This window comes from Canis lupus, chromosome 7, assembly GCF_048164855.1.
Source record: "Canis lupus baileyi chromosome 7, mCanLup2.hap1, whole genome shotgun sequence".
Lineage (NCBI taxonomy): Eukaryota > Metazoa > Chordata > Mammalia > Carnivora > Canidae > Canis > Canis lupus.
Genome location: NC_132844.1, coordinates 62126996 through 62144528, shown reverse-complemented (window position 1 = coordinate 62144528; position 17533 = coordinate 62126996). Strand labels below are relative to the sequence as shown.

The 17533-nt window shown below is 56.3% G+C and overlaps 2 protein-coding genes across 7 annotated transcripts in view; both read right to left on the bottom strand.

Moving 5' to 3' along the window:
* Window positions 1-3323, bottom strand: part of TFEB (transcription factor EB) — a 55391-nt gene extending 52068 nt beyond the window's left edge. For 3 of the 6 annotated variants that reach the window (XM_072833069.1, XM_072833066.1, XM_072833068.1), the window contains exons 1-2: window positions 3165-3305; window positions 420-588 (exon numbers count right to left, since the gene is read on the bottom strand). The gene's annotated coding sequence lies outside the window, so the exon portion shown is untranslated. Of the gene's footprint in view, window positions 1-419; window positions 589-3164 lie in introns of all 6 variants that reach the window. The other 3 variants (XM_072833064.1, XM_072833070.1, XM_072833063.1) reach the window with 3 other exon arrangements.
* Window positions 3324-5061: 1738 nt separating this feature from the next.
* Window positions 5062-16213, bottom strand: PGC (progastricsin). Its single transcript, XM_072831638.1, is given in 13 exon segments — window positions 5062-5324; window positions 6005-6052; window positions 6054-6107; window positions 6490-6543; window positions 6545-6638; window positions 7252-7307; window positions 7309-7354; window positions 8711-8928; window positions 9342-9547; window positions 10627-10744; window positions 11047-11131; window positions 11133-11195; window positions 13961-16213. Coding segments are annotated over 13 exon segments (1254 nt in total). The 5' UTR covers window positions 14020-16213; the 3' UTR covers window positions 5062-5171.
* Window positions 16214-17533: the final 1320 nt, after the last annotated feature.

Below are 17533 nucleotides of genomic sequence, written 5' to 3'. Positions count from 1 at the left end.
TATAACTAAATTTTCTCATAATGTTCCATCATAATATAAAGAGACTAGATGAATATTCTATTAATATAATATCATGTTGGGGCGCCTGGGTGGCTCAGTGGTTGAGCATCTGCCTTTGGCTCAGGTCTGATTCCAGGGTTCTGGGATCGAGTCCCACATCGGGCTCCTCGCAGGGAGCCTGGCTCTCCGTCTGCCTGTGTCTCTGCCTCTCTCTGTGTGTCTCTCATGAATAAATAAATAAAATCTTTAAAATATACATATGTAAACAATATCGTGTTGTTATACTCTCCTAGACACTCACATACACAATTCATATATATACAGGTACCTAGATACCTATAATCTCATAACCACACATACAGACTCCCATCAATTACACACATGACACAGTGAAACACAGAGCAACACTATGGACTCACCATGTACCAGGCACTGCTCCACCCTGAATCCTCACAACAGCCTGGAAGGAGGGTACCTTTTTCTCTCTCTTTTTTCAGAGGAAGATATACACGTTATATGCGTATTCACTTGCTGCATCCTAGGATGTGGACACTTCTGGCAGCTCTGGAAATCCTGACCTCTCTCCTGCTGTATCAGAGGAGGTCAACCCAATTTCCACAGTCATCTCCAGGGCAGCCCCAAGCTGGGCCCCAAGTGCTGACTGCCCTCCATCCCTAGGACAAAGGCCCAACCTGGCTTTCATGCCAGCTGCGGTTGGGGAAACCCCTGCTGCCTGCTGCCTGCCGGCAGAAACCAAGTTGACTTTGAAAAGGAAGAGAGAGAAGCCAGGGGGTGGCTGGGCCACTCCCTGTGGGGGCAGGTGCTAAGTTACTCTATAAACTCCAGCTAATGATACAATTACAGCCATAAACAAAGCCCCAAGAGGGATCAGGGCCAGAAGCCAGACCCTCAAAGGACAGCCAGGCCTGAAGGGTGGGAGGCCCCTCCTACTTACTTTCCAGCTCTGAGGCTGAAAAGGGGCCTCCCCGGCAATGGGGGTGGGCACTGGGTATCCCCACCATCCCAGGCCCCTGGATAGGATCTTGCCTCTCCTGGCCCACCCTCTGCCCACCTCTGACTGTGAGTCACACTGGCCTCAGCCCTCAGAAGACCAGCTCGTTCTCCGTGGATTTAGTGCTCACCTGAGGGGATGTCCCCTGTCCTGTGCCCTGCACCACTTCCGTGGCACCCAGAACAGGATTCCCAACTGTCTGTACCTCACAGAGCTGAGCTGAGGGCAAAACAGCACTGCAGCTGTTAACAGGCCTTGTAAATTGTAAGCAATATAGGCTCCCTTCCAGAGAAGCAGAGCAGAGTCTGCAAACAACCTTTCGTTTATGCTTTCTGGTTCCTCACTCTTCTACCCCAGCAGCTAAGGGGCAAGCAGAAAGAAGGGGGCAGAAAGAAACAGAGTGAACTGCTGTTTTTCCTACGGCTGGGGAAACTGAGGCATGGTACTAGCATACCAGCAAACTCCCGCGTCGGGCTCTCCCCTTCCGCTGTGTCTAAGACTGGCCTTTATTGCTGGCATCTCTCCCCCAGACTGTTATCTGCCTGAGGGCAGGGCCTGGAGGCTGTCCCCCAGGCTGGACACAGGGAAGGCCTCAGAGCAAACAGGCTAAGGAGCCAGGAACTCCGTTCTGATCTGAGCCAACCGCATCTGGCCGCCCAAGAGGAAACCAGAGCTGCCTCCCCCCCCCCCCCCCCCCCCCCAAGAATTGCCAGGTCTTGGGCCAGTGGAATCTTGGATGGGGCGGGTACAGGGGCCTGAGCCCACATCTGAGAAGCATCCCAAGGGCCTGCACCGGCCTTGCCCTTCCTCCTCCGCTCCAGGGAGACCCCCCACTCGGTGGGGGCTGGGCGGTAACTGACACTTCCCCGCCGACGGGAAGCCAGAGAAAGGCCTGCGCTCGAGTCGAGTCCAGAAGGCGTCCGCGCCGAGCCGTGCCCAGAACGGGCCGGAGAGAGTCCCGGCTGGCCTGGCCTGGGCTGGGGGAGGCCTCCGCGGGGAGCGGCCGCGGGGGAACGCGGGGAGCGCGTGCCGAGGAGCTCCGCCCCGGGCGCCCTCCCTCCCCCCCGGGGCGCGAGGCTGGGGCGCGCCAGGCGGCTGCGGCGCGAACCTGCTGGCGCAAACTCGAGCGGCTCGGCTCGGGGCAGCCGAGCGTGAAGCCGGGGCCGGGGCCGGCCGGGGCCGAGGGGCGGGGACCGAGCTGGCGTCTGCCCGCCCGCCCGGAGCAGGGAAGTGCACGCGCTGCGCCCCCGCGGCCGCCCCGGGTTCGGGAACTCGGGGACCGGACCCCGCTCGGACTTCGGGGGCGGGACCGCAAGGGGCTGGGCGGTGCCAACTCCCGGCGCAAGGGGAAGGGGGCGTGCTTTCCGGGATGCGGGACCGAGGGGGTGGGGGGCAGATGGCCGGGAGCCCAGGGGGCAGAAGGACGGGCGCGCGGAGGGGGAGCTCTAGGCTTGGGGTTCCCAGAGGTCGCGCAATACTGCAAAGGGGAGCAAAAGACTGAGCCCGGGGACCCGGGGGAGCCACGCGGGGAGAGGCAGGGGCGGGAAGGGAGGGAGGGAGGGAGGGCGCTGGCACCCGCCCCCACCGGCCGCCCAGCCCCGGGGCGTGGCGCCGCGCCGGCCCGCCCACTCCCGGGACCCTCAGGCCGGGCCTGGCCGGGCGGGACTCGGCCCCCGCACACCTCCCGGGCCTCGGGCGCCCTCCCCGTGCCGCCCGCCGCAGCCGCCTCCCGCGGAGAAGGAGGAGGCGCAGGGCCCGCACGTCCCTCAAACTTGCTGCGAGTTCACTCCCACGACTCCCGCCCTGGGCTCCCCGCTCCCGAGCCGGGAAGGCCCGTGCCCGCCCCGGCCCCTCCCGCCTGGTTACATAAGGTCGCCGAGAAGCCGCCCCCGGCCCGGCCCGGCCCGCATGAGGGGCCGGAGCGGCTCCCGGGCTCCGCGGGCGGCGCCGCCCTGGCCCTGCGCCGAGCCCCGGGGCTGGACGGACGGCGGCGCGGGTGGCGGCGCGGGTGGCGGCGCGGCACACGCACTCCGCGGCCCGGCTGCAGCCCGCGCCCCCTCCACCCACCTGGCTCCCGCACCCGCGGCGGCGGGGGGGGCCGGGTCCGGCGCCCCGGGCCCTCCGAGCACCCCCTGCCCGCGGCCCCTCTCACCTAGCTCTGAAGGTCAGTCCGTCCGCCGCCTGTCCCCCGCGGCTCTGGCAACTTGTCCCAAGTTCAGGTGTCCGGCCGCGAGCTGCGCCCGCCGCCCCCTCCCGGACCCCTCCGGCTGCGCGCCCCTGAGGAGGCCCGCGCCGTCCGCCCTGCCCGCTGCCGTCGGCGCCGCTGCGCCGCTCGCTGGGTCCAGCCCGCGGCCGCCGCCTCCGCTGTCACCGAGCCCCGCGCCCGGCGCCGGGCTCCCGCTGTCAATCCGCGCCCACTTCCCGCCGCGCCCGGCAGAGGGCAGCACACGCCCCCCACGGTCCGCCCCGCCCCGCCCCGCCCCGCCCCGCCCCGCCCTGCTCCGCCCCTCGGGGCCTACCGCGGCGCCCGCGGGGAAATGTAGTCCCTCCCGGCGGCTCTGCCGGGAACGCTGGGATTTGTAGTCCCACTCTGTGGGTCCCGGCCTGTGTGCAGGGAGGGACGGGGACTTGTTCCTCTGACTTGTTCCTATTCTTTCTGCCCCTTCTGCAAGTTTTTTTTTTTTTTTTCCTCTTCTCACTCAGAGATGCCTTGAACTACAGCTCACTAGGATATGCTCCGGGGCCTCTCTGACCCCAAGGAGAGGCCAGCAGCACCCTATCTTTCCCAGATTCTCGGAAAGATGCGGGGTCCCCGTGGTGTGCCATTGCCATAGAAACTACTAAGTAGCAAACCTCAATTTCCCTCGTGTTCGGAGTGGAGTGCTAGACTTGGATCTTGTATTTCATTCCTGCCCCTGAGCATAAGAAGCAAAGTTGGGATCAGGGTGGAAGAAGTGTGTATAAGGAGCCTATAACCCTCCCATTATGGTTTTCCAGTAATACCCCGCCTCAAGCCTCATCAGTCCTAACTTGCTGGCCACCAGCCCCCTCTCCACCCTATGATGATGCCCAGAAGAAATTTTCACATCCTTCTCCCTGTTGGAAGTTACAGGGCTGAGCACCTTTCTCTGCTTGCTCCCCTTCCTCCTATCCCCCATACATGTTGCCCAAGGACTGTGGGTCTTTTACCCAGTGGCTCCTAAAAAGAATAGAATGAAGTCTAGAGGGCGAAAATATCTTATTTTGTTCACTTAGAGCAAGTGGGCTTGATCTCATGTGATTCAAGTAGTTTCCCTCTTATCCACAGGTGAGGGCCAGTCCTTCTTCAAATACAGACCTTGGGGCATAGGACTCTACGTGAAAATATGATCAGGTTCATTCAGCCCAGACCTCCTGGAGCCCTCCTGGAAATAGGTTTTGGTAGCATTATCCCCCTTCCAGAAGGACCCATGACTGTCACAAGTGCACAGGACCCATGACTGTCACAAGTGCACATAGGCATCTAGCATTTCTCAGAAGCTCCTAGTGCAAATTCAATCACAGGTGACAAAATGAAGGCCTAGGTATGGGAGGCATGGAAGCCCTCGTCACAGAGGTAGTAGACTTGCCTGGGGTGATTCTGCTGGTCATTCGGTCAATTAAGTGAGCAGAACATTTGGGGTTGTGGCGGTTGGGCCCCTTGGCCCCTCACAAAAGAATGTCCTGCCTCAGTGTCACTACCACTCTTTTCTCTCTCCAGAGAGAAGCTGTAGAGAGACTCCCAAGTCTGAAGGGTACAGGGCCCATCCCCAAGCCCTATGTTATGCCCCTTCTCTCTTAGAATCTCAATGATACCCTTCTCTGGCCCCCACAAGCCTCCCAGACTCTGAGGGAGAACAGGGTCCAGCAGAGGCACATCTGCCCCGACTCCCACTCTTCCCTCCTATTCCCTGTGACCAGGAGCTGCCTTACAGGCCACAACCACCTTCTAAAAACAACACGCTGGCCAACAAGGAGAATAACTATTTATTGTGACAGAAAGTCCAGAAGCCAGCAAAAGAAGACGGAATCCAGAGAAGCAGCACACAGGGAACCTCCTGCAGGGCGAGGGTAGGGTGGGGGTTGTGGGGAGGGATTGAGTCCAGAGGAAGAAGGAAGCCCAGGCCTCCAGGCGCTGAGTCTAGGCGGCAGTGGCGCAGCCCACCCTGCTGTTGCCAATGTCAAAGATGGAGTAGTAAGACCTGAGGAAGACAACCCCAAGAATCCACAGGGGCTGGCCACTGCTGGAGGGCAGGTAGGTGGCCTGGACCCCCAGGGCACAAATGCCATTTTCCTGCACAACACGGAAGGGCAGCGCTCATTCATTGGCTCCCACATGGACAGGGCACTGCTCAGCCCTGAGCACAAAGGCAGAAATGAGGGAGCCAGGTGTGCTCCCCTGGAGGCCCCCCAGGCTGACTGAGCCCCAGAGTAGGAGGGATTTCTGCAATGGGTAAATGCAGACCTCGGTGACCACCTGCAGCCTCCTCTCCCCGAGTTCCCACGCACTCCCTTTTGCTCCCGACGTGGAGCAGGTCAGCCTGCTGGCAAAGCCTTGAAGCCACACCAACTTGGCTTCCAACCTTAGCTTCACCCCGACTAGCCGTGTAGCCCTGTGTCAGTTTCTCAACCTCTCCAGACCTCCAAGGTTTCACTTGTAAAATAGAAATTAGCATCTCCCTCCTGGAATGTCCTGAAACTTCAGTGGGACAGTGTGGGCACAATGCTTCCCCAAGTGCTGACATGTCAGCGCTCAACAAACCAACCCAGTGCCTTTCTGCACCAATTAAGAATAGTGATCGATAATAGATGACACTCTTCTGTTTAACAGCCTCTTGCCAGAGTAGGGGTTTGGAGCCAGCAAGTGGAAAAAATAAAGCAGCGCTTGCAAGGAGCTAGGAAATGGTACATGATAAGGAGACCCAGCGGCTCCCAGGCCCCCCTCACACCCCAGTTGCGTCCCCACAGACTCACTGTGAAGAGGAAGGAGTGGTATGGCAGGGAGAAACGGACACGACTCCCTGATGAGGAAGGTCAAGGTGGGCAGGTTCTGGACGTTGTTACAGTCCACGATAAACTGCAGAGAGGAAGAGGGCCCAGGTGCCTCGAGGTCCACCCGAGCGGACCTACCAACCTCCTCACCTCAGCGCCCCGGGCCCTGCTGCCCTGCTTGGCCTCCCGTTCTGGTTAGTTTGCCTGGGAAGAGTTTAACCCGTTTCCTTGGAGGGGCCAAACCTCCAAGGAAATTCTGACCAGTCATGACCACCCCTTACCCCCTCAGCACAAGCCTCCACACCCCGGACTCAGTCTCCAGGCCTCCAGCCCAACACCCCCCCACCACCTCCAGGGCTTTGGGCAGCTGGAAGCACAGAGGCCAAGAGTGGGGCTACTCCCGGAAGAATCATAAATGCTTCCCAACAAACCTCTCCGAAAGAGGGGGATGCCTCCACCAGACACACCTGTCCATATTGGTCCGCCTGGGCCCCTATGGCCTGCAGAAGGGCACTCAGGTTACTGCTGGGGTACAGTGAGCAGAGATGTGCCTGTGTCCACAATGGCCTGGCAGCCCTGGGAGCACCAGCTGGTGGCACAGCCGCCAATGAGGAACCTGAATGGTGAGGAGAGGAGCGCCCTTAGCAACTCCAGCTCAGGGCATTTCGGAGGTGGGCTTTCCCGGCCTCTGAGGAATAAACAGCTTCAGCCACAGAATCAAGGTACACCTCAGGAAAGTCAGGACTCTGCAGAGGTCAATCCAGCCACCCCCCGGCTCAGTCTGTCCAAGGACACCTAAATGGCCATGGAATGTCTTTCTTAAAAGTTGCAAGGAAGGTTCTAGAAACACTGAAAGCCTGGGTCACTGAATGGTTGTAAGTACGTTGAGCACATTAATCCCCCCACATTCACCATAGTTTACAACCTGTAACACACAGTGTTGGACCACAGAGTCTATAATGTTTGAGATTCTAAGACCTGCCCCTATTATGTTGTCCCCACCTCACCCACTTCTTCAGGCTGAGGTGGGCCTTCAATCTCCAACAGAGGACATCTGTGGCTTTGTAAGGGCAGGCCTCAGGAGTCGCCTAGCCCGACCTCCTAGCGGTACCAACCTGTGTGTGTGTGTGTGTGTGTGTGTGTGTGTGTGCACGCGCGCGTGTGCATGCACGCACGCCATGAAAGGCCTCAAAGCCTGCCACTTCCTCACGTCCCCAGCACACACTCACTCCTCAATGCGAATCTGCCAGTAGTGCTCCTGGGTGACTGGGGCCCAGTAGATTGGTTCCCTTGTGCAGGCTGTGGTCCATCCCTCTGAATATGAGAACTGCTCTGTTCTGAGAGCTCCTATCTCTGCAGAAGGCAAAGGGAAGGGTGAGTCAGGGATGACTATAGAAAAGATTTCCGGTCCAGCAATCGCCTTCAGAGGGAAAGAGAGATCCTGCCCTGGCTGCAGGCTGAGGGTCCCTAGAGCATGAGTATGTCACCTACTCAGACTGGGGCTCCCTGGGGCAGGTCTGTGTCTCCCTCCCCCACCCACTGCAGACTGGGGCTCTCTGGGGGCAGGGCTGTGTCTCCCCTCAGACTGGGGATCCCTGGGGGCAGGGCTGTGTCTCCCTTCAGACCTCCTCCCTGAGGGAAGGAGTTCTGTCCCCCTTTCTCACTGCGGCTCCAAGCAGAGCCCCTTAGAATTCCCAGTGCCTCTGGTCTAGGTAATGCTGCCCTCAAGGCCCTGCCTCTGGGGAGGCTGCTGGTTGTGTGGCCCACACCCTGTCTCACACCCCTTCCTCTCTCCCGTTCACTTCTTGCTGCTAGTGTTGTGTGTCACTGGGAGTTTGACCCTGCACCCCGGTTGACATTTTTCTGCTGGGACTGGAGGGAGGTGGGGCCTTGGCCCAAGGGAGGGAAGAATAGTCCACCTCCTTTCAGCCTCCCCTGGTAGCCAAATCTGAGTGTGGAATTGGGCGGAGCTCTAGGGGCTAAACTCAAAATGAATTGTAACTGGAGGTAGAGACCAAGTCAGCAACATTAGGAACAGGGAAATATTGTTGAAAGTCACTCTAGTGATTAAGGCCGGATAGCAGATGCTGACTATCTCCAGAAGGTGTTTGGCTCACTGTGGAGAGGAAAGAAGGAAAGCCCATCATCCCAGGCCACACACCCCGCCCCCACCACCTGGCTCCCACACTAAATGGCTGCATTGCTTGTGTTTGTGGTGAGGAAAACACCTTCCTGGGGACAAATGATGAACCTTGACCGGAAGACTCTGGCACCTGGCTGGAACAATACATCAAAGGAGATGAGGCAGTAGATTTTTATACAAAAGAAGTGTCCGGGTAGAAAACATTTGCTCAGGAGGCAATGAGTGAACTGTGGCTCTGGGCAGGAGGTAAATCCCAGTGGTATTGAGAATCAGCAGCCACACTAAAGCTAAGTTCACCCAGATGAGGGAAAGATTCTAAACTGACCACGAAATACAAAGAAAAATCTGAGTGGGCTGGGGACAGACACAGGGATGATGGAAAAGTGGGTGGACAGGGGGACGGTTTAGAAGCCCAGGAGGAAAGTTCTGGACACAAGTAGTAGCTGGAGCCAAATGCCTGCTGGGAGGCCGCCAAACCCCAAAGCATTAAGCCCACCCATCCAGGGTCTGGGGAGGATGGAGGGAGTTGCCTGGGAGCTAAGGACCCCCGTGCAGTTTCTTACCTGCCCAGGTAGAAGCTGAAGACTTAACTGGAGAGGAGGCCTGCCTGCAGCATGCCCTGCAGGGCTGTGATGCTCCTGCCCTCTGCCAGGGCCCGGTAAGCCAAGTCCATGATGCCATCAAACCTGACCTAGAGGAAGTAGGGACTTGGCTCATGCTCACTGAGGCCGAACTGCTAGTTGGAGACCTGGATGCTCTGGACCTGGAAGGGACACACCCAGGCGGTGGGAGGTGACAAGTGTAACTCCACTCACCTTCCCACAACCCTCTCCACAAAGACCCTCAAGGTTCCCTCGTTCGTCCCTCCCTGATCCCTGCCCCTTGCCTTCTTGACACATCTTACAAGAGCCATGTTTTCTCTCAAGTGGCCTTTCCTAACTGCTGTAGCACCCTCACCTCCATCTTCCCCCCCATCCTGGCTTTAAGCTCTTTAACGAAAGGACCAGGTCATCTCATTCATCAGGGTGTCCTGGGTGCCTGGCCCACGAAGTGCTCAGCGAGGGCTGGTTGACTACCTGAAGGAGCGCTTGGCATACTCATGTCCTGGCCTGAACTTGGTAGAGCACTAAATGTTTTTCTGTATTTTCAGGGTCTCCTTGGAAGCTCCCATCAGACTCTGAGGCCTCGGAGGTTCCAACCCAGGTCAGAGCCCTGGAGACAGTTCCCACACCCTGAGGCAGGGAGCAGCCTGCAGCATGGTTCACCCTCAGTGTCATAGCCGTAGACTCCACTGAGGCTGCCGCTGCCATGCTGCGCAGAGAAGATCTGCCCATTGCTGGAGTAAGTCGAGGACATGTTGGGGTTGAAGTGGGGGTGACTGGCTACAGTGGGAAGGAGGATTTGCCAAGGCAGGCTGCAGGTGGAGGGCTGCCCACCCGATTTTTGGCCTGTACTCACATCCTGGAGCCTCGGCACCCCTGGCCACGCAGTCAGGGGATGCCTGGCTGAGGGGATTCCCAAGATGTGAAAACCCATGTGAGGTGGCCAGCCTTGGCCTCGAAGCCCCGTCTTACAGACTCTTGGTGGTCCTTTGACTGTGACCCTTGGTAGGCAGGTTGCTTAGAATCCCTCTCTGTTTCCCTGGCCCCCTGCAGATCATCTGGCACAAGGCAAGTGCCTAAAAATTACCATCAGCTTTAGGAGCAAATGAACCTCCAAGGCATCCCTGCATTCTCCCCCCACTTGCCCCATCAAGAACCTGGCCATGCCAGGACCTGAGACATGGCCTATGAGGGACTCTTTGGACAAGGAGTGTCAGGACCCAAACCCCAAAGCTCCGGCAGGGACCAGAGCAGCCTAAAGGAGGGGAGCATGGCCTGTATCCAAACACAACTGTAAGACAGGGACCAGTGTCTAGGAGATACTCTGTGAGAACTTAGTGAAGTGGGATGGAATAGAAAAAATGTTATAGACCTTGGTGGGACGGAATGGCATTGTCGGCAGGGAACAGAATGAGCAGAATGGAGTGGGATGGATGGAGCAAAAGGGGTGGGCTGGAGCGGGTGGAGGAACACGTGATGGTGAGGGGGAAGACAAAGAGACCACCCAGGTCCAGGGCCAGTCTCTTCCCTCTTTTTTTTTTTTTTTTAATTTTTATTTATTTATGATAGTCACACAGAGAGAGAGAGGCAGAGACACAGGCAGAGGGAGAAGCAGGCTCCATGCAGGGAGCCCGACGTGGGATTCGATCCCGGGTCTCCAGGATCGCGCCCCGGGCCAAAGGCAGGCGCTAAACCGCTGCGCCACCCAGGGATCCCTCTTCCCTCTGTCTTGCACATGCCCCTGACTCTCAGGATTGAAGCACCCAGGCCCCACAATCCCTGCCTCATTGGTTCCTTCCCCCGAGGCTATCAATGCCCTCCCCTTGCCAACCACTCTCCCTGGCAAGCCTTGCACTTACCACAGGCCCGGCTCTGGCACTGGACGGAGGGCACCCACAGGATGGAGGAGCCAGTATCAAAAAGGACCAGGAAGTTCTGCGATGGGGTCCCAATGCTGATTTCCCCAAGGTACATACTCTGGGGGGCCATGGGGCAGGCTATTACCTCTGGAGGGATACAGAGACCCTCAGGCCCAGAGCCTCCTCCATGGACAGAGCCCTTGCCCTACAATGCGATCCAGAGGCAGAGGCCCAAGCCTATCTTCCATCCTTGCCGAGAACACACAGACCTTCAGTCTGGGCTGGCAGGTAGAGAGAAGGGAGCAGGTCCCAGGGGCCAGGTGGGAGGGTACGGAGAGGATCGTGCGGCACCCCCAGGGACCAGCCTCATCAGCCTTTGGCACCGAGGAGAAAGAACCCCCACAGAGGGTCAGGACTCACATCCAGGTAGGCCAGGGGCTTGAAGACCACACTGAGGTTGCCAGAGTGGTACTTGTGGGCAGGGTCATTCTTGGGGTCCTCAAGAACTCCCCAGTAAGCCCTTCTCCTTCATGGGCTCACAGATGGACTCTAATTTCCTCAGGGGAACTCTGCAGACGGGCTGGTGTCAGGGCAGGGACTTCCCTCTTCCCGCCAGCATTGCTGATCGTCTGTCCCTCCTTCCCTCCCCACCGCTCCACCTCCAGCCTCGGGCCTCGGGCCCCCAGCCCTGGTGTCCCCTGTGCCTACCACCCTGTGTCTGTGCCTAGCTCCCTCTCACTCCTGCTCTGGCTCTGGCTCCATCCCTTTCTCTCTGTCTCCATGTCTCTTTCCCTGGCTCTGCCCTTCTGTCTCTTTCTCCCTCTGCCTCTCTCTTTCCCTCTCCTTCTCTTTCCTTCAAAGCTCTTCTCAAAACTTGTTCCAAGACTCAGAAAACAAATACGGTTTTCACCATGCATGCCCACGCCCCATCTCCAGGATGGGTCCCATCCTGCCCTGGCCCTCTGCTCTCAGACATCCCATAAATTCCTTCCCTGGAAGGGGAGGGGGGCTTCAGCCATCACCCATGGCAGGATATATGCATTGTCCTTATGTAAGCTCTACGTCCAATGGAGGGCTTGAACTCAGGACCCTGGGATCAAGGGTCATGTGCTCTACTGCGTCATCCAGCCAGGCAGCCCAGGATATATGCATTTTTTAAAAGATTTTATTTATTTGAGAGAGCGAGCACAGCAGGGGGAGGGGCAGAGGGAGAGGGAGAAGCAGGCTCCCCACTGAGCAGGGAGCCCGATGTGGGGCTCAACCTCAGGACTCTGGGATCATCACCTGAGCCAAAAGCAGACATTTAACCGACTGAGGCACCCAGGCACCCTGGATTTTTTTTTTTTTTTTTTTTTTTTTTACTTATTTAAGATAGTCACAGAGAGAGAGAGAGAGAGGCAGAGACACAGGCAGAGGGAGAAGCAGGCTCCATGCACCGGGAGCCCAACGTGGGATTCGATCCCGGGTCTCCAGGATCGCGCCCTGGGCCAAAGGCAGGCGCCAAACCGCTGCGCCACCCAGGGATCCCGCACCCTGGATTTTTAAGTAAGATTTCGGAGATGCAGAGTTCACCCCAATCCTCTCTTATGGTGGCCCTCAGGCACCTGGCCCTGGCTGAATGTGACACTGCATGGGTACAGGGGACAATGCTAGACCGGAACTCAGAAGACAGGGTCCTAGGTCTGCCCCTACTTCTCATGGTCTGGCCTGGGGCCAATCACTGCTCTTCTCTAGACACCAGGTGGTGTGGGGGTTGGCCTGGGTGGTCTGGAGCCCAGATCAGCTCTGGAACTGGAACTGAGGGGCTCTGGGTTTCTGCCTCTGTCACCCTTGTCTCCTCTTCCAAGACATGCTTGCTGCCATGGCCTAGGGGGTCCCTATGGCTCCACCAGGCTCATTCCAGACTCCAGAAGTCCTGCCTCTTTTCTTTTCCCATGTGATTCCCCATTCTCTCAGGGCCCCAAATTCTCCACTAAACCCGTTCACACTGAGCTGTGAAGACTGATGGCCGCTCGGGCTTGCCACCTCTACAGAATGTGCCTGTTACAAGCAGGTTTCTGAGAGGAGCCATGTCTTCAACTGGGGCATCAGTGTTTACGGGTGAGGCAGCAGGCAGGGTGCAGGCCAGGCGCCCTCCGGACATCCTGGGAGCCATGCCTCCTCGCTTCCTTTCTCCGGACACCCTAGCATGTAGACACTACGTTCCTGGTGTTTCTCCTTAGATCGCTGTGCCATGTGCTAAATAGATTGCGGCCTTAAGGGAATTTTTAGTGAATGCCTGCCCATCCAGAAATAATCGTTCCTTTCTGCGGGAGGAATGCACACTGGCTGTTGAGGGTCTGTTGGGACCAGTCACCCTGGCTCTGTCCCAGGTCCACCTTTTCTCCTCAGATGGGGAAGGAAGCGGCTGTGCTTTTCCTTTGCCTGGAAGTGCAACTGCCAGCGGAGTAAGTCTGCAGAAAGGCCTGTAGCCCATAGTTAACGATTATTGGGAACATACCAGGACACTTTGCTTAAGATAATGAAAATGAGGCTCAAGAGAGAAAGAAATGAATCAGCTTGCACAATCACAAGGTGTGATTTTATTTTTGCTAACAAAGATAGCATCACTGACACACATTGCTGAGATGTTTTGGAGAGCCAGAGTAGGAGAGGGAAGGACCACCCAGTCACAGGTGATGAAACAAACCAGACAGACCAGTGCCAGAAAGACAGGTCATTTGATCTTGAGGTTGACCCAGTCCCTGATCCTTCAGAAGAACCCACCACCTCGAGCCCCTCATCTCTGATTATCTCCCTTAAAAACCCTCCCTTAGGGGATCCCTGGGTGGCTCAGCAGTTTAGCACCTGCCTTTGGCCCAGGGCACGATCCTGGAGTCCCGGGATCAAGTCCCACGTCAGGCTCCCAGCATGGAGCCTGCTTCTCCCTCCTCCTGTGTCTCTGCCTCTCTCTCTCTCTCTTTCTCTCTCTCTGTCTATCATAAATAAATAAATAAATCTTAAAAAAAACAAAACAAAAAACCTCCCTTACAAGCATCAGGGAGTCTGGGACTTCTGAGCATTAGCTCCCCGTTCACCTGGGTAGTGCCACACCAATGAATGAGCCTGTCTTTCTGCACTGCAAGGCTCAGTGTCAGTATTTTTAACTGACTTGCAGGGCATCTGGTGGACAAACTCTCCTTTGGTTCAGTTAGACACTTTCTGAGGGCAAAGGCTGTAGCTCCTCCTACCTCTGAGTCCCCACCTTACACCTGCTCGGGGAGCCTTCCTCGCCCCAGCAGAAACTCCAGAGCAGAGACAGGTGGAGTGGCCCCTAGCCAGGCCCCAGACTCACTTGACCACTGCTGCCTCCAAGAGCTGGAGGCTGATCAAGGCCATCGCCATCCACTTCATGATGCTGGTTCCCAACTGGCCACAGAGGAAGAGCCCCTCCAAGTGGGGCTGTTGTGGAGTGAAGGCCGGAGCACTCCTGCCTTTATACCTCCAGGTTCTAGCCCAGTCCCTGCCTCCCTGCCCCAGGCAAAATCCTGACCTCAATCCCAGACGCACCTTGTGCTGCACAATCTCTTGTTTCCGTACGTTTTCCTTCTTGACAGTGGCCACAGAGGACCTTAGATCTTCTGCACTTCTTCATACATGCTGGGGGGCCAAGAAGTGTGAATAATAGGAGTTGCCATAAGATGCACCAATGAGGATTTCTCCTTGTCCAGGAACAGAGGCATGATGTGACATTTTGGGGTGAAGGCCAGAGTCAGGTCAACTGAGGGCATAGGACCTCCATACGCAGGTTTCTGATCCTTAGTACTATTGACATTTTGGAACATATGATTCCTTGCTGGGGGGCTGTTCTGTTCTATTTAGATGTTTAGCAGCATCCCTGGCCTCTACCCAGGGGATGCCACCAGCAGTCCGAATGTTGTGAACCAAAATATCTCAGGTTATTGCCACATGTCCCTTTAAGGGTTAAAGTTGTTGAGAATCATTGGTCTGTAGGTGACGCTTTCAGAGGTCTGACTCAAGTCCTGGATCCCAGCACCCCCCAGGACCCCATGGGATGCAGTTTGGGTGGCTGGGGATGATGGGGCCGGTACAGCAGATGATGGTAATACCATGTGGTAGTGAGAGGCTGCCAATGGTGGTAATGAAGGCTGTATCCTTAGCACTGAAGCCAGTGGTGGGGCTGGCGTGCCAATGGCTGAAGTCAGAGCTATATGCAGGAGCTTTGGAGGCTTCCACAGTCAAATGGGGTTCAAATTGGACAGATTGTCATCATAGTTCAGCAGGTGCTCGGGACACACCCATGATGTAAATCACACTGGCCTCTGGCTGTTCCACTTGTACAGGTCAGCAACTACAGGAGGCCTGGGGCAGGGGCAGGGGAGGAGGGGACATGCCAGACCTAGCCTCTCTTCCTTGTTGTCTCTCTTCTCCCAACCCATTGAGGCTCTGCCCCCATCTTTAATGTTCCTCAAATACCTGTTTCCCCCATTACTGTCTTCCAAACTCTCATGTGCCCCTGTCTCACCCCTAAGTCTGGTCAAACCCATGCCTCTCTCTCTTTTATCTCCCAGCCCTCCTTGCTTCCCAGCTATAAGTTTCTCTTGCCTGAGATGACCTGGAGCTGGCCAAATGCCCACAAGCCTGGCATAGGAGAGCTCCCAAGTTTGGGGTGAGTGGAAAAAGCCCCCAAGCTAAACCCATCTCTGCCACCTTGTACCGTACACTCAGCACCAAACACATTTATCATGCAGAAGGGGCTTGAGGGCCTGCAAACACCGATATAATCCAGCCACTGGGGGAGTTTCTCCTCTGGCCACCACCACCCACTATCCACCCAGAGTCCCAGAACCTCCCTTAGCCCTGGATGGGGGAGGAGACAGAGGGCACTAGAGGTCTTCCTAGGATTGGCACAGAATGGGATATACCCACTTGATTGTGTCTCAAAGCCAAAGCAGCCCCCATTCTTCCCTGCAGTCCCCAGGGACACATTTGACTCTGGGATGGTAGACAAGGGAGTGAGGGACTACATTCCCTGGAGCAAGGGCTCTGCAGATTTGGAAGGGCAGGCCAAAGAGAGGCATAGGGTCCTTGCAAGCTTAGCAAATCCTATGAATAGAGCAGAATCCATGGGATCCCCCAAATCTTGTGAGGCCTGCCAGACTCCCAGACAGGGCCTCCAGGGACCATTTCTTTATCTGGTAGGACCCTAGGAGTCTGACAGCTGCAAGGCTAGCCTACCTCAAACCCCAATGGCCCCACGTCTCTTCAGATCATCCCTGGCCCACTGCTTCAAGCCAGGGCTCCCTTCTTGGCTGCCAGGCCCAGGGGGTCTGCAACCCCACCTCCCCAACTTGAACTTCTGATAGCAACCAGTCTCCCCAGTGTCCTCAGACATTCTAAGTCTTCACCTGTCTCTGGCCTGACCCCCAAGACCCAGCCACTAATCGGTGGAAAGCCCACTTCTCTCGCATCTACCTATCCAAATTCTGTCCATCCTCAGTGCCTCTCCCAAATGTGGGGATGTGCAGTCTGAGGACACCTGAGATGTCATCTACAACCATCTCCTACAAAGGACACCCAGGGAGCCTGACCCACTGACTCTGCCCACATTCTCTTCTGCCCCTAAATGCTGCACCCCCTGCTGACCCTCTCCCCTTGGTGCTGGATCTCACACACTCTCAGATGGGTCTCCAGTTGTTTCCTGGGGTATGTTTGCCTCCCCCAAAGACTAGAAGCTCCCAGAGGACAGAGGCTGTAGCCTGGTCCAGAGCTCAGGAAATCCTGAACAGTAACGAAAGCCCATGGAATTGTTCTTAATCAGGGTGGCTTACCTCCCCCGCCTCATTATCCCAACACTATGATGTCCCCCTACATTCCAAAGGGATCTTCTCAAATCCAGCCTGAGATCACCTTATGCCAGTGGTCTCCCAGGAAAGAGGCATTTGCTCAACACCCTCTGGTCTCATTTCCTTCTGAGCACCACCTGCCTCCAAACTCATCATCAATGGCCACTTGTGCCTAAGTAAATAAAATTCCAGCGCATCACCCTTGTCTTGAGAACATGCTGAGTCTGGCCCCATCCTGTTTCCATGCTCAGCTTCCATCACTAACCTACACATGCTTTATCCTGTAACCACAGTGACCCCCTTGCTTTCATCCCTCCCAAGATGGCCTGGTATTTGCCACCCTCCACACCTTCATCCATGCTGTGCCCTCTATCTGGGACACCTTCTCAAGCATCTGCACCTGCAAAACCCCCGCCTCCTTCAAGACCCAGTCCAAATGCCACAAACCTTCCCTGCTGTGCCCACCTACACTCAGACTGACCCCGATTTTGGAGGACTTTGCCTTTTCTTCCCTTGCGGTATTTGTTTTATACAATCTTCTATCCCAGTGACTTGCCCCAATCTTACCACATATAACTAAAAGATGAGGTATCTTCCTGCACGTGGCTCTTTCAACAGCTCATTCATTTGTCAGAGTGTCTACAAAAGTCATGGATGCTGGGAATATCTTAGGAATAAGGCAAGGACCTAGGTTGCCCACTGCCACTGCTAATCCTTCCCCTGGAAGACATCACTAATCAGATGCATCACTCTTACCCATAGTGCTGAGCCAAGGCCTTAGGATCCTGCCCAATCTAGCTCTCCATGCAGCCATTCTTAATCATTCTTGAAATGAGAATCCCCAGGCCCTTTAATGGAGGGATTTATTGGGGTTTTCCTTTCAATCTGGATACTAAATTTCATTTAGCATCCCATACAATACTGCTTTTTAAAAATCAAAATATCTTGAAACCACAACTATTTTCACTGTTGTAAATTATCTTCATACTCTTACTGTACACACTTGGGTTTTAACATAGCTGTAATCAGTCCGTAAACACTGCTTCTGCTCTGCTCTTGTC